This window comes from Crocodylus siamensis, chromosome 8 (assembly GCF_052110815.1).
Source record: "Crocodylus siamensis isolate JL-2025a chromosome 8, ASM5211081v1, whole genome shotgun sequence".
Lineage (NCBI taxonomy): Eukaryota > Metazoa > Chordata > Crocodylia > Crocodylidae > Crocodylus > Crocodylus siamensis.
In genome coordinates this window covers 18769470-18791227 of record NC_143402.1, presented here as the reverse complement: position 1 = coordinate 18791227, position 21758 = coordinate 18769470, and the positions used below count along the sequence as shown (strand labels likewise).

Genomic DNA, 21758 nt, shown 5'->3' with positions numbered 1-21758 from the left:
CTCTTTGCCTATGCATATACTCTGTCTACTTCTGCTCACAAGCATCTGCCTCCTTTTGCCCACCCGTGAAAGAGGCAGGGACAAGGTTTTGGCAGATGTTTGCCAGTGATGCCTGTGCCCTCTCCCATTTCTTCAGTGACCAGCTGTCTTTGGAGGCATTGCCACAGGATTGCAGATGCTGACATCTACCGCCTCCTCTATGTGGGGATGGATTTAGGGACCAGACAGTGTGAGCATTCCTTCAGATAAACTTCTCTTCAGCAACTGGTCTAGTCCAAGGCAGTATCTCAGTGGTGCTCCCAAGCAGCAGGCTAGCACTTAGGTGGCAGACCTCAAGAGAGCTTATTGGTGGGGCTAGGCTCACCACCGAGTCTTCTCTGGTCGATCTTATACTATAAAGGATTCTTTCATTCCAATCCTTACTAATAGGAAACTTCAGTTTTCCTGGCAGCAACCACTGATCTTACCATAAGAAAGTTAGGCCTAGTAGGGATGTCTGTGAGTCTCCAAGGCTGAACTGTACCAGGCTGTGGGATTATCAGAAGGGAAGGGCTTCAAATGACCTTTGTTTGTTGTCTGGTTTAGAGTGCTGCAGTGGAGGAAGGGGAATTGAGGGTGTGTTTTTTTTTCTCAGTGGGGAATGCTACGGTTCCTCTGACTTGGAGCGACTGTCAAAGGGCAAGAGCTGGGGAGCAGTCTGTGTAGCCCCAACTTTAGTATCCTAGGTCAGTGACTGCAGCATCCTCTGCTGATACCTGGCCCAGTGCAGCCATGCTTACGTCATGCCGTACACGGGGAGAGGGGGAAGGCTTCTTGGTAAAGAGGTGGGGTGGATCAGCAGTCACTCGGCGAACCATCCTTTCCTGACTTCCCAGCACCTCTGTGCTACTGGGATGTCTCTCATCCAAAGGGAGACCTAGCCCAAGCCTGCTTAGCTGGCAGGCTCTGACAAATATGTTACCCATATCAGATGCAGAGAAGCACCTTTCCTGGGCTGGGTGGTATCGTTTGGACAAACAGGTTCGCTCTCTTGCTGCAGATTCTGGTTTCATCAGCTATCCGCCCATCTCAACGTCCCACACACCCTGGGTGACAACAGTGGACAAGGGCACAAGCAGTTCCAGCAGCAGCCACTGGGAGTACTCGGGCTCAAGACGTGAGAGGGAAAGGGAGCGTGAACGCGAGAGAGAGCGGGAGAGAGACCGTGACAGGACTCCGACCACAAGTGAATACAACAAGTAAGAGCTATGCTCCATTGGACTCTTCCTGATAGCTTCCCAGCCAGGGGTGAGGCTCTGCCTACTGGGGGCAGGATGGGTGTTACCCTACATGCCACACTGATCATTGCCACTTTAAATAATATGGGACTCCCAACTTGCAGCTCTGATCCTTTCTGGGAATAGGCAAAGGACAAGCCCAGGAGTTGGGACTCCTGGGTTCTTTCCCCTTCAACCTTTAACTCGCAACTTTAATCTTTTCAAGACACTCTGCCTGAGTTTCTTCATCTGTAATAGCATTCAAGTCCAGTTAGGTACCTCCCTGGTAAGGGTCTGTGCAGGTTCTGGAGGTTTTGTGTCAATGCATCCATTGCAGTTCTGTATGCTTAAGATAACACAAGGGAAGAACTACTGTATTTTCTTGAATTTAAGATGAGGTGACCCCTGTCCCTCCTGATTCTGTCAGCATTGGGGGTAGGGGGGGCCTTGTCTTTAAATTCACGCACGAAACAGGGGAAGCAGGCAGGCAGGTGAGGGCCAGAGTTGGGCCCACAGCAGCCTCCTGCCCCTCACCCTGCTGGCCCTATGTAGCTTCACCTCCTGCCCACATTACTGTCAGGCACAACTTAGCTCTAGCTTAGGTTGGAGTCCCTCCTAGGCACCGAGCACATAAAGACTGTGTTCCCTGCACAGTGAAGCCTCAGGCAATACAGCAGTGTTGGCACTGCCTGGCCAGTTGGAACCACCACTGCTGTTGTGTGGCCCACTGAGGGTTGAGCTTCCATGCACTGTGCCTTGGGAGGGGGGCAGAGCCCAAGCAGCATCTGGCAGTAAGGGAGGAAAGAGGCAAAGCCTGCAGGGCGGGGGAGGCAGAGTTGGGGGTGGTAAAGGCTATGGGGAGCTGGGGTTGTGGGGTGCCAGTGGCAGGGAGGACAGGAAGGCTGCAGGGGGCAAAAGTAGGGAAAGGACAGAGGCAAGGGGGCCACCTAACTTTTTTTTTCTCTTGCCCCCGCCACTATCTTCCCTGCTGTAGCAGTGGGAGGGTGAGGAATTTAAGACTGCCCTCTGAGAATTGGATCCTGTACCTGGAAAGTTTGGGGGGTTTTTTTTATAACAAACGTATAAATTATCTGTATGTAGAATCTAACTATTGGGGGATCATCTTTAAATTGAGGGTCAGTTTAGATTTAAGTAAATACAGTACCAAACACAACCCTTACTGCTTAGCAAAATGGGGCCCCACTGTAAAAGCACAGAGGTGAGGAGTGTCCTTCACCATGAATGAGCCATGGAGTAGAAACCCTTATCAATGCCTGGCATTTCTGAGCAGAGGACCAGAACCTGATGTGATTTAAAGGTGGTAGGAGCAGTGTGGCGGGTATGTACCAGCCTTCCTTCGTGTCTGTTAGGGAAAATGAAACCATCAGAGTTCTTTGCAGTCCACTGCTCTACACTCTGCCTCGAGGGCTTTTGTCACGTGACTATCACCAGCAGCATCACTATTCTACCAGGGCTGGGCTCCAAAATGCCAACAGCCATTGGAAACATCACCATAGAGTGTGCTTCTGCCCGAGGGGTGCTGCTTGCCTGGGAACTTCTAGGCCCCTGGGCTCAGCAAACATGGGGACATTTTTCTTGCAACAGACCTTTTTAAAAAAGCTGCAAGCATCTTGGATGGGACAAGAGAAGTGGAAGATACAGATGTGCTGCAGTATGAAAGGTTCCCAATTCCTCAGTTGTTGGCAAGTTTTGGACTGCAGCAGGGCAAGCAGGACAGGGGCAGGAGTTGGATGATCTGCCCAGAGGGCGTGCCAGTATCAGTTTCATGTTCCTAAGTGTATGTGTTGGCCTCTAGGAGCTTGGCATTGAATTTGTTGAGTCCTCTGTAGAGCTACCTCCCAGGTGATAAATCTGCCTTCTGATTCTGTCTGATCACTGATATTTTGGAAGATTGCTTGTCTAACTCATTTCTATCAGTCAAAGGTTCTCAAACTGTGGGATGTGACACCCCCCCTCCTCCCCCTCCCACCCCCCGGGAGTTGTGAGCAACTTAAAAGGGGGCTGCAAACCTCCCAGGGGGTATATGCAGTGGCGCAGGAAAATGGTGCGTGGTGACAGCACTGAGTGGTGGATGGTGGCGGCGGCTGCTATGTGCAAGCTCCCTGTCCTCCACCACCGCCACCCAGCGCTTGCAGTCGCAGTTTCACAAAGTTTGAGAATCTCTGCCATAAGCCTTAAAGCAGCCTTTTGGGATTTGTCTCCCACCATGAGATGTGGGAACTACTTTTTGGACTAGAGGTCAGTGGTTTTTATGGGGGAAAAACAATTGTAAGGCAGGCAGGGAAGCAGGGAACACAGAATGTGTCTGAATTTTTGGATTCCCATGTGCTTTAATTTTATAAAGGGGTGAGTTTCCTTAGGTTGGAGGAAAATCATAGAGGATCAGCTTCTTCTTACCCTGCTCACTAATTAGTTTGCATGCAGGGCTGGATTATGACAAGTTGGGGTCCTAAACTAGGGGTTCCCAACCTTTCTATGCTGTAGCCTGGCAAACTGGACCAGCACTGGCCATAGCCCAGCAAACTGTGTGGACCACTGCGCAGAGCCCTGTGGCCATAGTTTGTAGCTGGAACACAGGTGAAGATACCTCCATCCCCAAGGCAGTGGGGTGGGCCCAAGCCTCAATCGCAGCTGCTGTGTGTCCTGTGGAAGGAGTCACAGCCTCTCTGCCTGCCTCTGCGGGGCCACAGCTTGCTGGTCCATGGTCCAGCAGCCAATGCTTAGAGGCCCCTCATAATGTGAGGCCCTAAGCTGCAGCGTTCTTAGCTTGTGCCTAAATCCGGCAGTGCTTGCGTAGTTTGTGTTTCTTAAATACTGAGGGTGGTGGGGTGCAAGGGAATAGTTCCATTTTGCTGCAGGAAGAAGCTTTATCATGGGTGTTACTTAAAACAAGGCTGAGCAGTAACACAGTAGAGGCAAGAGTCTACAAATGCACTCCCTTCTGAACAGTGGTGGCACTGTGTATCACAAATTATGTCGCAGAGACCATGAGGCCAAAGGCCTGTGGCCACTGTCTCCTGCCAGATGTCCAGTGCTAATCATTTGTCTTCTGTTGCATGGGTTTTTTTCTAGAAAGCCTGACAAACCATTTTGTTTTGTGACACAGGGCTGAACACACGTCTGTGTTGGTATAGGAGGGGCTGTAGCTGGGCTCTGTGTGGCAGAGGAATTGGGATTGTAGCAGGGGGTGGAAGAGGGGTTGGGGCAAAGTGGGAGTGTGAATAGGGAGAGGATACAGTTTATTTCCTGGCTTACAGCATGAATATTGGTTGGAGCGTGAGAGCTTATAGCTCTGAATTCTGTCATCGCGTCCGAGTTCTGACCAGTGAAAAACCTGAAACTCATGGTCGTGTGGTGGCTCTTCTTTTAACTAGGGGTCTGGTTTATGCCAGTGGGAAATGATTCTCAGTTTAGAAGCAATGTAACCCATGGATATTTCCCCCAAGAGAGGGGTGTTTTCTCTTGGAGGAGGGAAACGGCTTGTTGGCAGATATTTCCACCTAGAGATACTTACTAGCATGAGGCCCTTTGAGAATCTGGGGTTTTTATCCGGAGCCATTGATCCCAAACATGCTGTAGAAGGCGGCAGACATGAGCATCAGTGAAGGTCATATCCTCTGCCTTACTGTCCCTTCCTCCGCCCCAAAGTGATGATGAACGATATCGCTACTACAGTCGAGAGCGGAGCTATGACTTTGAGCGGGATTACCGTCGCAGCCGAGACCGCAGCCGGGAGCGGGAGGATCGCCATCGTGAGCGCCGGCACCGAGATAAGGAGGAGAGCAGCAAACACAAGTCTTCAAGACGGTAAGAGTCCTCCTTGGTGGAGCTGCTGGGAGCTGATGTTGGCCCAAGATGGGATGGCTAGGGCTCCGGAGCAGACAAACTCTATCTGTACTAGCACAGACAAGGACACTGTCCAGTGCATTGTGCTCCATCAGTGATGCCCCTGGCCAGAAGTTGGATCTTTCTGTTACAGAGGAGAGCTGCTTTGTTTTTGTAGGCTCTCTGTAGGGGCAACTGATGGGATCTCGGCACTGTCCCAGGTCGCACTGTTTGATTCCCAGTGAGATCTGACCAATATTGGATTTAGCACCAGAAGCCTCTAAAAAAAACGTGTAATGCTTTAGCTATCCTAGGAAAGCATAGCTTTGTTCTGCTAGAAGCTTCAGCCCCAAGATTTGGCTTGGTTGTGCAGAAAATGAAGCTGCCTGAGTTCCCAAATGGGGTGCAATGCATGACTACTGGGCCACTGCCCTAGTCACATGATCAGGGTCCATTCTGAGCTCTGTCATTCTGGGCCTGAACGGACAAAGCTCTGACACTGATGTCATTGGTTTGAACATCAATATAAATTCCACCAGGATCCATAGTAGACAGATGAGCTGCTAGTTGGGTTAGTTTTGCACAGTAGGTGCTATTATAATGCCTCACAACTAGGTGGCAGGAAGTAGTGAATAATAGCCTACTTGCTTTTGAGCAAATGGCAACCCAAAGATAAGCTGCACATAGGACACATGCACCAGTAGAGTTTGTTTTGTTTTGTTTTACCCTTGATTTCTCCTAGCATAGTTCTGTGCCAGGTTTGAATAAGTATCAGTGCAGGTTATATGTTATACCACCTTTTTTACATGCTGGTATGACATCCTTCGTGATGTTGTTTTTGTGCTTTAGTTTACCTACTAATACACTGTAGATGAGGATGCCTTAGCATTCATAAAAGTGGCTTCCTAGTTCTAGAGAAACAGGACATCACCTGGTTGTCCAGGCTGTCTGGCCTAGTCTCAGTGGATTCCAGAAGCTATTAGAGGGAGATGCTGGAGAACTTGGCCACAAAGTGCTGGGCAAAGGAAGCCATGTGGAGATTTTTCCTTTGGCCCTCTCTAATGGCAAACAAAAGAAATGCTCCTTTTATCCTTCAGCCCAGAATGCTTGGACAAGACGTGCCCATTAACCCCCATGGTAGAATGCATGGTGGCTTTTAAAAAGTGGCTTGTATTATAATTATTACATTTCAGAGCCTAGTGCTTGAGGTCTCACCTTAGTGCCACTTGTGTTGGGAGGAGGTGTGTGCTGCAGTCCCCCAACTGGCTTTTGGTTGGGTTGCCCCAGTCCTAGAGAAAATCTGATTTGTTTCTTGAAAAAGCCCCTTGTTTATGTTTCCCAAGTATTTAAGAGAAAGGGTAGTTAGATAGTACAAGCTAGGAGGTCTTGGTTCTGGCTGTGCAGATGGTCAGTTCCAGTATGGACAGTACCTTACATTTTGAGGTGTTTGGCAAGCTCATGTCAGTGCCTAGGAAATGCTTTGAGATGCTCAGAGTGGTAGTATTTGGCCATTAACTTGCCAGAAATATTGGTTTGGCTTATGATTATACCATTAATGAAAAAGAAGGTTAGAAACAGATTTACAGCCTGTGGGTTTTCATCCAGGGCTTTAGCAGCTTGGCAAGATGAGCACCTGGGCTGCTAGCCTGGGATGTCAGTTGTAATAAGACATGTCACACCTCATAAACAATGTTTAAATCTCATTTGCCTTCTCCTACAAGTACAACCCTACTGCATTGATGTGACCACTTTGACCCTCACCCAGTAAATCCAAAGAGTTCAGTTTGGGCATGTCTGTACCCCCAGTCCTGGACCAGGGATGCCACAGTGAAGTATGCCATGCCCACCTAGCCATGGCTTCTTGTTTTCAGAAGCAGTGCATATCTCGGTAGTGCTGGGCAGATGCCAGCAAGCACATCCCCTCAGGAGCATGGCTTGCCTCCTGCCATTAAGGCAGCTACATTGCATCTATTTCAGGAGGCGGCACATTCGGTGTGGGTGTCCCACACTTTCCTGTGGTGGTCCTTGTGCTGAGAGAGATGTTTCCATTGTGTTCTGTATTTCAAACCTGCCTATAGAGACACTTGAAGTAGGAAAGAACCACCCCAACCCTATTTCCTGCAGACTAAGAGGCAAAGCTCAGTCCTGGTGCAAAGCCAGGTTTACCTCCTTAGTAGGCTGAGGTAGAAATGGGACCTTTCATCTCTAGGAAGGAAATGCTTCTGGGCAGCTAGATTAGTTTTTCCTTTTCAGTCTGAGATAAAATACCATAGGTAGATTTTTTCCATGGGGTCTTAAACCTTTTAACTTTGCGGACTGACCACTAAGCAGGAGTAGCGCACAGTATGCACTCTCTCTGTTTCCAGTAATTACTACCAGCTCCAGCAAGAGGAGGAAAGCCAAATTAGTCCTAATGGAAACTTCTATAAACCACTCCTTCAGTCTCCTTCAAACACATGGTACTGGCCCATTATGTGATGGTGCAGTGTGGCATAATAGATGCTGTTACCCATGTAGGGTGAGCTGCATAACCTATCCCCAGTTCTGACACTCATGAGTAATTAAACCACCCCAAACAAGGGGTGGGAGAAGTTTTGGCACATGGTGAAAGGGGGGTGTACAATCTTTCCTATTTTATTCCAGATTTCACACACGCCACCCATACTGGTACCTCTGGAATTTATTTTAGTCTTTTTCTGTGGCAATCAACTTGTCCCTGGTTTCTTCACCTTCCCTTTTTTTCATTCCCACTACAGTAAGCAGCATGAGAGCGAAGAGGGTGAAAGTCACCGGCGCCACAAGCACAAAAAGAACAAGCGTAGCAAAGAGGAGAAGGAGACCAGTGAAGATGGTGTCCCAGAGGGGGACGAACAGGATGCCAAGGAGTAGAAGACCCACGGCCGGCCGTCGGGAGGGACTTGCTCCTCTGTCACCTGTGTGGTGTCTGCATTGTTTTTTACTATATTCCGAGGGAAACAGCGAGGACTCTCGCCAGCTATTGAAGCATGTCATGACAACTCGAGCCTACGGGATGCACATGCAGTTAGACTTTTTTGATATGGGACAAAAGTACGGCAGTAATAGCATACGAAGCACTGAGCTACTCTACTTGTCAATGTTCTTTCATCGTATCAGATCCTATGGTTTCTGATGGAAGATGGCTTCAGCTGAAACTAATGCATTTATGTGATAGGCTTTTTTCTTTTCTTGCAACCATCGTTCCTTTTTTAAGAAGTAGGACAGTAACTGCAACTTGAAACTTCTTGTCCAAAGAAAAGTGTGATTTTTAGGTCCTCTTGAGAGTCAGCTTAGAGTCTGGCTTCTATTAGTAAAGTCCCATCCCCCAAGTCAATTTCTTTATAGCTACTAAAGTATCTATAATTTCTTTGTGGCAGGATTGGCAGCATGCGGGGAGGAACTACTTCATTGGTTGGTTAGTTTGAACCTGCTTTTGTCTAATGGCTCTTAAAAGCTGTTAGGTGCGTTTACAAAGGGCATTCAAAGACTTCAAATCCAGCTTCTTTTTTCTTTTTTTCAAGTCCATTGCAAGCCTAGTTCTACCATGTCACACCTGTAAATGGGAAGTCCCATTCTGTGGAAGACTGTAGTGAGAGCATGAGTTTCTTTTTGATTAGAATTGATTAACTTCACCTATTTTTTTTTGTGGGGGGGGGGGAGAGGGGTAACAATTTAAGATGACTTATCTAGCACGTTAGGGAACATGAAGCCTTATCCAGCAGTTTGCCATTGTTGGATTGGCTTGCATATATTCAGACATCACCAACACTCCTGTGCAATGTATCTTCCCCCTCCTCCCCACACCATAGATTTCAGAATAAATGCAGTCAAATTCCACATTTGGTTTTGATTTAGTTTTTTGGGGGTCTTTTTAAATAGAAAAAAATTTCAGTGGAAAAGGGGTGGGACTCTGGGGGTTTTTTGGTACATCTTATTAAACTGAACACTGCATTTCTGTTTGTGTGAATTGCAGGCATTTCATTTTTAAGTACCTTCCATTTGTATTGACTGTTATTTAAAAGTGTCTACAATCCCTTCCTCAAAATAAGCTAGTTCTGAAATTTTACATTTTTTTTGTATCGTATTCATGCAAGTCTGAGTACTGTGCAAAGCTTACAACCTTTGAAACGTGAGCCAGTAGAGCATTGTGATATTGGTTTATATACTATGACCATGCATTTGATGGGTCAATAAGTACAAAACCTACAAGGAGGAGAATAAAGCAATTTTTTGGTAAATGTGACCTTTAAAACTTTCTTAAATATATTCTCATTGTCTTGAAGCAGCAGAGGCCTTGCATGCAATGAATTCTGAGACCACGATCCAAGGGGAAAGGCTAAAACCACATTTCACTGTTTTTTGTTTTGTTGTTTCATCTTTTTTAGTGCCCTATGCAGCCATTTCTTTAGCAGACCAATTTGTTTGATATTTTTACCAGGAGCCAGACTATGGCAATAGTGACCAGCTGTTCTGACGATGTCAGCAAAGATTTGGCATCTGTTCAGTTAAGGTAATAGGGCCATAAATATTATTGTGGTTGGCTCCTCTGGCAAGGCAGGCCAGGACATGGCTGAGAGAGAACATAGGGAAAGCTTTTTTTCCAGTAGCATTATTCCTGACTAAAATAAGCGTTTTGTTTTCCAGCCATGTTCGTGAGCCCAAAAGGAATTTGCTTTTGGAACAAGGAATTAAAAAAGTGGGGATGGAGGGCAAGTTTAGAAGGATCAAAGAAGGATTCACAATGTCTTACATGCATTGAAGTTTGCGTCGTCCGGGAATACCTGAAAACCATGTTTTAGCAACCAGTGCTGCAGACCTGATTGTGTACACCCTTCAGTTCTCAAATCTCAGCTGGGGGGTGGGGGGGTTCCAAGTTGCTTGCTCCCTCAACAGCTTTGATATTTTACAGCTCTGTTTGATTTGTTTCTCATAATACTGTATCTGACAGATAGCACTCACATCTCCTATCCCATGGCTCAAGACCCCAGGCCACATCCTTGCACTCGCTAGTGGAAATAAGGCTGAAATCTTACCCTGGTTTCAGAATCTTCCTTTAGCTGTCATCACACCCTCCTGTCCCTGTGTTCAGACTGCAGTGACTCTGGGGATGAGTGGGCTGCTATGATTTACAGGGGTCTGGCCCACTTTTTCCCCTCACCTTCCTGCAGGTGCAGGTCATGTCTGTATACGTGCTGAATTCCTTTTCCACACACCTACTTCATCATGGTTACTTAGTATACAGGGGAAGAGATATGAAATCTTGTTACAGCACCAGTCTTTGCACTCCTGTATCTTGATCTTTCCTGCCTGCTTTTAGCTGTTGCTATTAGTGGATCTACAGTATCGGTTGGCAATGAGAGGCAGAACAAATAGATTAGCTTATATTTGTCTTATCTGTAATAACTTGGCAATGGGGAAGGAAAATCTGGCTTATAGCTGGAGGATACTTTACTGGAGAAATGTTTTGCTACAAGTGAGCTATTTGTTCATAAGCAGTTTGCACCTGTTTTTACAAACATTTTCTAGAAATTGTCAGAGCTTTGACCAGCTTTAGCTGGATGCAGTCCCGGTGCCAGGGACAATCCTATTGTGAAACTGGTATAAGGCAATTGTTGGGTCCATTATATACAACTAGGTGTATAGCACATACAGGACTAAGTACATACCGTAAGCAAAAGGATGAGTTTAACACTTGAAAGTGGATACGTATACACATTCTTATAGCTTCATAGATGGTTGGGTTGGAAGGGACCTTAGCAGATAATCGAGTCCAAGCCCCTGCCCTGAGCAGGAAAGAGCGCTGGAGTAAGACAACCTCAGCCAGGTGCATGTCTAACCTCTTAAAGACCCCTATGGTAGGGGAGAGCACCACCTCCCTTGGAAGCCCATTCCAGATTCTGGCAACCCTTACCATGAAGAAGTTCTTACTAATGTCTAACTCATATCTGCTCTCCAATCAGTTCGTGACTTGTTCCTAGTTACTCCAAGGGGTGCCCTGGTAAACAGCATCTCCTATTCCTTGCTCCCCCCCCCCCCCCCCAATTAATTTGTAGGCGGCCACAAAATCACCTCTCAGCCTTCTCTTGTGGAGGCTGAAGAGAGCCAGGGCCCTCAATCTCTCCTCATAGGGCTGTGCCTGCAAGTCCCTAACCATACAAGTGGCCCTCCTCTGGACCCTCAAGGTTGTCCATATCCCTCTTGAACTGTGATGCCCAAAACTTAATGCAGTACTCCAACTGTGGCCTGACCAATGCTGCATAGATGGGAAGTATCACCTCCCTGAACCTATGCGTCATGCACCTGCTAATGCATGATAAAGAGCAGTTAGCTTTACTGATTGCTTTGTCATATGAACATGAGCTGTTGATCTTGGTGTCGACAATGAGATCCCTTTGTGCTGCTGAGAAGGTCAGCCCCCAGCCTGCACACATGCTGGTGATTCCCTCTCCCTAGGTGTAGCACCTTGTACTTGTCCTTGTTGAACTGTATCTTATTCTGTTCCTTTCACTTTTTTCCAACCTGTCCAGGTCCACTTAGATTCATTCCCTACCCTCTAGTGTGTTAACTTTGTCCAAATTTGAAGATGATACCAAATTGTGGGGTAGAGTGCTTTCTACACCCTCAAAGTCACTGATGAAGACCTTGAACAGCACAGCTCCAAGGACTGAGCCTTGTGGGACTCCACTGCCCATATCTTTCCAAGTCAATACCAACCCATCCACCACCACTCTCTGGGTGCAACTCCCTAAGCCAATTTGCCACCCACCTGACAGTGTAATCATCTGTATCACAGCCACTCAGTTTATCTGTGAGAATAATAATAAAATACAGAAGCTTGATTCTGGGTATGCAGAGAGCTAGGAAAGGCTTACAGCAATGGTGCCTAACCTTTTCAGGCTAAATGAGTGGTGCCAGATCAATCCATGGGCTGGATCTGATCCAGGGGGTCCCATCTGGTATGCAGTGCTGGACCAGCTAGGGCTCAGTGCAGCTGTACATGAATAACTAGGCTGGGGCCTGATGTCATACAGCTGCATCAGACCCTGGCTCAAACCAGTTGCATGGGAACAGGGCCCAATCCCTCTGTATGGGGCCAGTCCATCCAGGGCTGATCCAATCAGCGTAATTTGGCAGCAGGGGAACAATAACAGTGGTAATGGCCACTGCCAAACTTCCAAATCTGTGGAAGGATTGTGCGACTCTACAGGCCACAGGCTAGATTTTGTGATTCTGCAGGCCATATCTGGCCCATAGGCAAGAGGTTGATAGCTTCTGTGGGACAGGTCCCTTGTGACTCCCATTTCCCTGTTTACAACATGGTAAGAGGAGGATACCACAGCAGTGAATGGCTAAAGGTGCTGATTAGGGAGTGTTTCTAAGACTAATTGCATTGCACTAATCATTACAAAAGGCTGAAGTAAATAAAGCAGCAGGTTCAACTCCTTACAGGAGAGAAACCAAGTTTTCCTCCTGCTAGTAGCATAGGACATTCCTGTCCGGGTCTGGCAATGGTGGAATATTTTGGACTGATGAACAGAACACACACAGGCCAGCTGTCTCTGCTAGTCATATTAAAATAATTTATAAAGGCATCCAAACAATTCAACACTTAAACAAGATTCAATAAATCCTTGTGATGCAAACAATATGTAGTTGCTTGGATTTTTTTGGTGATGCTAAAGGCACCTTGAAACGAGATGGAGCAATAGTAAAACCATGCTGCCTTTTTGCAGCATCCCCTTCATTTAAAAGTACAGCCAACTGCCCACTGCATTGCTGCTTACAAGGCAAAAAAATGTTGCAACAATAGGAGATTATTTTCAGCAATAAATGCCCACCTTTTAAGTACCCAGCCAATAGATCTTTGAACTATCTAGTGTTGCCTGCAGAACTCGCTTTAAGTAACTTTTGTATGGAAGAGTCAAAAATTAAGTTCTGCATTTCCTTCACTTCAGAGGGAGGCTGATTGATTTGTTTTACCACAAACACCTGGCTGACTTCTGAATTATTTTAATCTTGTGATTTGCTGAAGAATGTCAGGAATCAGTGTCTGAAGGTGCAGCTAGTCTAAGACAACTCCTGCAGTCCAAATCCATAGGCATGGATATCGGCTAAACCAGTTATTCTCAACCAGGGTGCCAAGACACCTGGGGTGCTATGAGATCCTTTGAAAGGTGCTACAGGAAGTGTGAAGAGATAAGCAGACAATGGCAGGCTCTGGCTCTCTTTGCCTAGCCATTCCCCTGCCTCCAGTGGCCCGGCTCCTCTGCAAGGAGGTAAGTGCTATGATTTAGTTTTTGAAATGTGGTGCTGCTCAACTTACAAAAGTAATGAAGGGGAACCTTAAGTCTAAAGAGGCTGAGAACTGCTGAGTTAAACAATGTTTCATGAGCACTAGAACCTAAACTATTTGTTTTGAATAGGCCTTGATAACAGTCCTTGCATACAGCTTTTAGCTAACAGCCATAAGACAGCAAAGTCACATTGTGTGTAAACAATTCACAGTTTAGCAAGGACCAGAACTCTGTTCTGCTGTAATAGCAAACTGAAAAAGTCCGTCCCGCACTGCTTGCTTTACAGAACGGACCCCTCTAGTCCACTGCACTTAAAGAATCGGACAAGGAAATGGAGTTCTTCTGCTTTCTGCTATAGCCCAAGCCACTCCTGACAGCTAGAGAAATCATAGCATATCTTGTTTTAAATTGAGCCTGATGTAAGAGACCCCTCAGTCATTTCTACTAATGATTAAGCTTCCATAGAAAATGAGAAATTCCTATATATCCTGAATGTTTCAAATAGTCTATTATTAATGTGTCATAGTCAGAATAACGCCTTGGCTTCCTACCTTAAGTTTTATAATTCTGCCTTATAGTGCATCAATCTGCCCAAACCAGCTCCTCTGTCATTTTAGAAGTAGGTTTTTCAGCATTCACTGGGTAAAAGTGTAGCTGGAGATGCTGGTACAAAGTGTGAGCATGCTCTACCTGACTCAGGGAAAAGGGGTTGAATAGGAAAGGCAGCTAATCATCTCCTTCAACCTACTGGGAAACTAAGGTCAAGGAACAAGATGTTGCTTGGGAGCAACCCGGTCCATTTTATGTAGGCAGCCCTGTGTCTACATGACCAGCCCTGGTGGGTTCATTATCAAGGAGAGAGGAGTTGCAGGAGTTCTTGAATTCGTATCCCTTCAACTGACACTAGGACGGGGATTTTCACACAAGCCAACGCAGTATGTTAGGGTGGCTCAGTAATTCAATTTACCTAGCACCAGAAGGGTTGCATCTTACTGAACTCGTGCTAGAAATGTGAACACCGTTAGCTATGAACCATTTCATTGGTCCATGTCCTTATTTTTATTAGCAACTTTTAAAAACCAAGACAATGAATTGAATAAAGTGTCCAAGAATGCCAGCCAATGTCAGCTTGCTAGGTTACTTGATTTTTCTTATGGACACTGGTTTGACCAGGAATTAAAACAACACCTGAAAAAGGTTGACAACTATAGCTCAAGAAACAGATGGACAACTCCTCTTGGACCACGGGAAAAATAACTGTCCCTAGAATCATGATGAGTTCTAATCAGTACAAGAAGCTAGTGAAGATACGGCTCCAAGCTACTAGCATATTGTACCTAAAAAAATAAAATAAAATAAAAATCAGATGCATCCACAAGTTGCATTAACTTTCTGAACAGTATGGAAATGTTTTCTTCAAAGAGGAAGTGAAAGTCTAGTGCACACCATGCCAGGAGCTCATGGTTTCCTTAGTAAGTGTCACATGATGGGCTGTCAAATCAAGCAAACTAGCATCAGAGGGGCTCACAGATTTCGTGAATACACATGTTTGGTTTGGTGTTTACACAAGACTTCCAGGCCAGGACACCACAGTAAGAATGACTTTGTTCCTTTGTTCTTTCAGCATGGGGATCAGCTCTGAATTGCTCATTCCTATGGCAGGTACTCCATTTACTGCCACAATTTCATCTCCACACCTAGGTAGAAAAGAGAAGGCACTGCTGTCAGGATGCAACTTTTGTATAGTTCATTACTTGTAGCTCTACAGTGCCTATAAGCCTCAAGTGAGACAAGGGACTCTTTCTTAGTGTGAGGCACTGTAGACAGTGGTAGTCCCTCATACCAGAAAAAGGTTGAGGGAAGGAAATAACATGCAAGCAGAATGAACAATGTGATTGTTCTACAACTCTCATACTACTGCAACTACAACTTCTTGCCTAAACATACAGGGGTAAAGGGGACGTGGGAAAGAGAAGGGACATGCACGGTACTGGAAGCAAGTGAGGACAGGCGTAGCTGAGGCTTCAAGCAAGCATTCAGCTGAGGGGAAGACAGACTGGAGAATTGACAGCGATGGATTCAGTCTGTCAAGGCCCTTCTGCAGCTGTTTCTCTAGCCACAGCAGAGGTGAAGTGCTAGTTTCAACACAACTTGGGTTTGAGTCTGCCTCAGCTGCCAGGATGGGGCACACCCAAACTGTTTAACAGAATGGGGAGTAACTGCCTCGGCAGCAGCACTGCTGAGAGGCAAGGTGAGTCAGCACCAGCATGCTGAAGGAAGAAAAGCAAATGCAGCTTGGTATTGACAGAAGTGCTGCAGGCAAAACATGGGAGGAGATTAGGACTCCCCCAGTCAGTGCTGGCTGGGTCTTGGCTCAAGTGTTTTGTGCTGTTTGAGACACTACTTTAAGAAGTATGCAGAGAAACAGGAGAGGATTCAGAGGCAAGCAGTGGAAGTGAAAATGGGGTAGGAATGCAAGGCAGATAAGGAAGGATTGAGGGAGCTGGGCTAGGTGCACTTAGGTTGGAGAAAAGCAGAGTAAGGGGACCGTTCTTTTTTTGGCAGCCTTTCAAATATTAGAGAACAGGAAGAAAAATAGTCCTGTCACAGAGGCACCAGTTTGGACAACAGCAAAGCAGATTCAGATTAAACCTCAGGGGAAAAAAAGACTTCCTAACTGGAGAGTACTGGAACAAACTGCCTAGAGAGGTTGTAGATTCTTCCTTGTTAGGAGGTTGGTTGGGTTTTTTTTTTTTTTTTTTTTTTTTTTTTTTTTTTTTTTGAAGAGGCTGGATATCACTGTCTGCAGAAGCTGGATATGCATCTGCCTGGGATGATTTGGAAATAATCACTTTGCCATCGCTTCCAGCCCTACGTTTCCATAGTGTGTGAAGGCCCTTATGGGCTATGGAGTAGGCAGAGTACAGAATAGCCTACAGCAAAAGCATCTTTCAGGAAGATGAATTCCTCCTAGCTTGCCTGAGAAGGAATGAGCTAAGGCACCAACATCAGTTCCTTGACCACTGTTTTGAATTCTTCTTGGCTGGATAATCTTTTCATTGCACAAGGAATTTTATCTTCTAGGGAACAGAGCCAGGTCCCCATCCTTACACTACCCTTAGCAGGGATGCTGAAAGGGCAACACTGACCTTTGCATTACTGTAAGTGGAGTGGAAGATTCTGCAGAGAAGCTTTACAGGAAAAGATGGTCGGTCATATGTCACTCTGCCCATTTCCCACTCAGTGCACTAACTTTGTTACCTAGACAAGCCAAAAGCTGCTACGCTTCTCTTGCAAGTACTCTGGCACAGAGTCTCACCACTGGGAACCTTCTTGGGAGAGAAGGATGTTCAGGATGACCCTGCTCCATGCTGTTATTCCTCATTATAAGTTTTAACACCCCTCAGAGTATCTTTACTCATTCTCTCCCATGTGGTAGCTACATCCTTGCAGAGATGAAGTGTCAAATCTACTCATGCCAAGGCACTGATTTTTTTTTTTTTATGCTGTAGCACATTAAGGGCTGGAGTGAAAGGTACTTGGATAAGTCCCTATATTTTGTTCTGACTCATTTGAATTAGATAAAAAGCAAGATACCTCCACACAAAAAAAAAAAAAATCAAAACACTGCTGTAAAGCTCAACGCTTGTGAACTGGATACCAGTAATTAAAGAGAGAACCATACATACTTCAGTCTCCTGTCTCGGAAAGCAGGAGTTCCAGGCACAATGGTTTTAATGAAGAACGGCTGGTTTCCTTTGCTTTCTTCAAAGCCTCCAACAATGCTGAATCCCCAGCTTTCTGAATTACTCTTACGCAGGATAATATCTTGACAGCAGTGGAGGTTACTGGAAAGAGAGGCATAGAGTGGTTTTCTCAGTTTCCACGCATAATTGCAATTAATCTATCCAGATTACCTGTATGTGGGGGAATGGGGAATATACCATAGGTTGTGAGAAGGGAAGGAAGCCAAGTGTGGGGGGGTGGGGAGAGGGAGGAGGGGTCAAGGTTGTCAATGGGTTGCCTTAAAGAATCATTCAGAAAAAAAAAAAAAAAGAGAGAATTGTAAGCACAACTGCTGCAGCCCCTGCAGTCAACCTGGAATCGCATTTCTGCTTTTGTATTGTCACTACTTGGTACAATGGCTGCATTCAGGCACTAGGTCTCGCTGATGAAAAGTAAATGTTAAATTAGGTAAAGCAACCAGCCTTCAGTCAAAACAACTGAATCCATCAGGGTTTGCTCATGAAAAACATCTCTTGTTGTACCCTGTGCTTTTTGGAATGTTATAATCCCATGACAAGAAGAGAAAGATTGTTTATAAGACAGTAGATCCAAAACAGCACGGGGGATCTCCCTCAATATCTAGAAGGTTTAAAAATCTTGAGTGTCTTACTGCCTGCTAGTTGAAGAAGGTGGCAAGGGAGTGAAACATGCAACTGTCAATGTCACCTGCCTCTCCCCATGCCCAGCCTTAGTGCGGGCAGCTTGCTATTGGCTTGCCAGGAGGCAGCGCCTTCCCTTCCTCCTCCCCTTCTTCCCACCACCAGTGCCACCAGGCTGCTAAGTGTTCCCACCAGCCGTGGCTTGATGCTGCAGGAGGAAACCAGTAGGGTGGTGTAGTGCAATGCTCCCAGGCCATGCAGCCCGAGTCGGGCAGAGCCAGTGCTAGGTCCTCCTGTGCCACCTTACACGGTTTTCCTTTCACTTGTGCTGGGCCACACTCTGCCCACCGCTTAGAAACACCACATGGGGGAGGGGCTACTGCATCCTGGGATACCGTAACATATAATCAATGCTTTAAGCCACTTAAAAGTGTTTGTGTGTAGCAAATCCATGGGTTAAGAACTTCAGGAGCCTAAAATTACTGTGTAACAAGGCTTAAAGTCAGCAGTGTTAGTCTAAAGTCAGGCAGGAAGCAGGGCAGTGTCATAGCACCTGACAAAGTACTGTCATCTACAAAAGCTTATGCATTTTTAATGAGTTGGGCCCTAAGGTTTCTCCCACGCTTATAAAGTCAGTATTCACACTAACATGTAACTACTGCAACCAGACCCAGCTCTAGTTTGCTGAGAAAAGTACTCCAACTAGTTTTGGTATCTCCATAGTTATGTTGTGCTGTTTTGGGTGAGCAAGGTAATTTACAACAGATGAGCTGAAAATGAAGTACAACTGATAATAGACAGCAACACGCAGCTACACCATAGCCAAAGATAGTGAATGTGCTAGGCACAATTTAAGCCTGAGCTTCATGTGGAAGGCACAGTTCTTATGTGGCAGTGGGCTCTTTAATGTGCATTAGCTCATTTTAATGTATATTAAAGTCACTAAAAATGCACACTTTAGATAATGCACATTAAAATAGGCTAATGTGCATTAAGCATCACTTAAACCATGTTCTTTAGTTAATGCACATTTTTCTAGTACTTCAGGGTGCCTGTAGACATGTTGGAAGGTTGCTCCAGTACACTGTAATAACAATTAATTGGGCATTTATACACATACCTTTTTGTCCCACGACATGCCAAAGATCTGTCACTTCATGCGAGCTGACGCACACCTTGCTGCACCACGTGCAGTTGTATAAGTGGTGAAAAAAGCACACAGAAAATGGTGTGGTGCGCTTTTCAACCAAAGCAGTTCCAATGTATTTTAGTTCAAAAGTGCACCGTTGCCATTTTCTCAGTGCTGACACACAATTTGCCACTTATACAACTGCAAGTGTTGCAGCACCTGGCGCTGTGGTGTTTACATGTATAAAAATGCCCATTGGGTCTGCTGGAGTGCAGTAATTAGCACATCTTCTGCATCAGCATCCCCACACTTCAATATGGTGGTGGGGGTGCTTTAACAATAGCTTTTCGAATGAGCTTAGTTCAAGCACCCTTGCTGCCATTTTGAAGCACAGGAACACTTGATACATGAGACTCTGTGGCACTTTAACTTGAGTGGCTCTCTGAGCCACTCCGATTAAAGCACCCTGCCCCCTACCCCTGACACATGTGTAAAACTGCCCTCACAATGGAGGTACTAGATTTAATGCACGTTAATTAAAGTGCATTAATGCACCTGTAGAGGTGCCCAGTGACTGCAAGTTGTTACTTCTACTAATCCTAGTATATACCAAAGGCCTGTCAGTTCTCTATGGCAAGCAGTTTTGCCTGTGCAATTTTTTGGGGATGCTGGGGAAAGCTTAGAACATTTTCCATAAAGGCTGCCAGGTTGATTTATGATTTTGACAGAAACGTTGTTACTTTCGAGTGTTCACATTTTCTTCGAAGAAAAGGGTGATGTGCTGTCCATGGCAGGGGCGGGGATGGGATTCTCTTAGTTCCTGAAGCTGAATGTTGAAACGGCTCAGATTTCATGGAGGTGGGTACTGTGTGACCACCCCAGAAGAAAAATGTAATACTGCAGCAGAAAAAAGGAGGACTTAGGTGGACAACAAAAATACCCACAGCTATATTAGGAGGATTGTGTGTGGGGGACATCCAGTGCCATAATCCAAATAGCCAATCACTATGTGTCTGAGATTAGGGGAAAAACACCATGTTATAGCATAACTATCCGTTGGCTAAGGATCTTAAGAGCCTCAACAGGAACATTGATCTGATCTATGATTTATGCTAAATCCTGTGTTTTTTAAAATGGGATATGAATTTTTAAGACCAGAACTTGTTCTAACTGTGATGAGTTGTCTAGTCATGACATTTGGGCTATCCCCTATTTTAACTTCTCTTCTTAGGCAGTACCGTATCAGAACAGTGTGAACAGCCAAGTCCAGTGGTCGGTAGGCAGTATGCTGCCAGGTAAGCCAGGCTGACAAGTGCCAGATGAGACAAGCGGGAGGCCACAAGTACAAGAGCTTAGTATACAAAGGCTGGAATTCAGCATCATGGACAGAAGTGTTGAAAAGGACAGAGAATGCCCCTAGTGAGCCTTGAGCACAACCTCTTTGGATTCTGCTTTTTCATCAAACAACTGCTCTCTCAGGGTAGACACACACACACACACACACACACACGCGGCCTACTTCCAACAAATGTGAGAGATTAAGTAGCACAGGAGCCATCTGTTGGATCATGTATACCTGGGGGGCGGGAAACCAGCACGTGATGCCAAACCGCTGAAAAACATTTTAACTGTTGGTGAACATTGCAAGAAGGCTATGCTGAATAATGGGGCTCTCTCAGTCCAATGATTTCCCAACAGGGGAAAAAACTTATGCTGCACATACTGGTCAATGCGTTTAAGATTACAAACACTGGTGCTCAGTAGAGGACAGCAATAAGAACAATAAGCCAATCAAAGAAGAACAGAAGCAATTGCTAGAGAGTGGAAGATAGTCATCTCAATCGTATTTCACTGGGAAGAACTGGAAGTGATCATCTGGAACCCTGTGCATGAAGCAGAGACTCCAAAACTGCTCTCTAAGTATCCAAAGTGCTGTCATAAAGGAAAAACCCCTTCTCCCACTGCAGAGAGCAGGGCATTGAGGTGGGATAGGGTTGATGGAGGGGATACAGAAAGGGGAGTTCTGGCTGTCCACCAAGAGGGTGGGATGGCTGGAATTATGCTTACTGTCCCCAGGTGCAGAACAGAAAAGGAGGGTGTTCTACATTCCCAGCACTTCTGGTTTTGCTGGTTGCTACATGGGACCAAGAAGGATCTCCACCACCCTCCCACCCCCTTTCTGTTGCTGCGTGTATCAGAGTTTGTGTGGGTTTTTTTCTTTTTTTTTCACCTCCTTAAGATGCACTGGTGTTGACTGCAGTCAAGACTGGGAATTTTGACTGGGGTATGCCAATGCTCATGCTGGGACTAAAACTCAGAGGCTCTTGGCTAGAGGGTCTTTCCCCTCCTCTCAGGGCATGACTGATTGCCATATTTGGGGTCAAGAATGAATTTTAGCCCATGTTCAGACTGACATGGGCTGTGGGGGTGGCCCACTTGGATCTCTCGAATAGTTTAACAACTCTTGCAGAAGCAGGACACTGACCACCATTGTCCCCCTGTTTTACCTGTGGCAGGTTACAGTGCTATACCTTGTAGTTAGTTGTGTGACAAGGGCGACGTGTGTGGTTTTAGTAATAGGTTAGACAGGTATTTGTATGGGATGATTTAAACAGAAAAACATTTAGCCTCCACAATCTGTACCAGAACCTGCCTCAGGCAAGGGCTTGAACTGGACCTTCAGAGGCCCCTTTTGGCCTTATTTTTCTACAATTTTAAAATGAGGATCTTTTTATAATCAACTTTCACGCTGCAGAAATTGGAGACTTAACTTTTGAACACAACTCGTAGTCTCTTGTTACACAAGGGTGTGAGTGAAACCACAAGCCCT

The 21758-nt window shown here is 45.8% G+C and overlaps 2 protein-coding genes across 7 annotated transcripts in view; one reads left to right on the top strand and one right to left on the bottom strand.

Moving 5' to 3' along the window:
- Positions 1 to 8380, top strand: part of LOC149858154 (uncharacterized) — a 41140-nt gene extending 32760 nt beyond the window's left edge. The window contains 3 exon segments of the mRNA XM_090061263.1: positions 1040 to 1238; positions 4926 to 5084; positions 7859 to 8380. Of these exon segments, the coding sequence (XP_089917389.1) occupies positions 1040 to 1238; positions 4926 to 5084; positions 7859 to 7991 (491 nt within the window). The 3' untranslated portion in view covers positions 7992 to 8380.
- A 206-nt stretch (positions 8381 to 8586) lies between these two features.
- Positions 8587 to 21758, bottom strand: part of LOC149858153 (ligand of Numb protein X 2-like) — a 47341-nt gene continuing 34169 nt past the window's right edge. For all 6 annotated transcript variants that reach the window (XM_090061262.1, XM_090061259.1, XM_090061258.1 and 3 more), the window contains 2 exons: positions 17104 to 17262; positions 8587 to 15111 (listed from right to left, as the gene is read on the bottom strand). In XM_090061262.1, the coding sequence (XP_089917388.1) occupies positions 14976 to 15111; positions 17104 to 17262 (295 nt within the window). In that variant the 3' untranslated portion in view covers positions 8587 to 14975. The remainder of the gene's footprint in view (positions 15112 to 17103; positions 17263 to 21758) is intronic.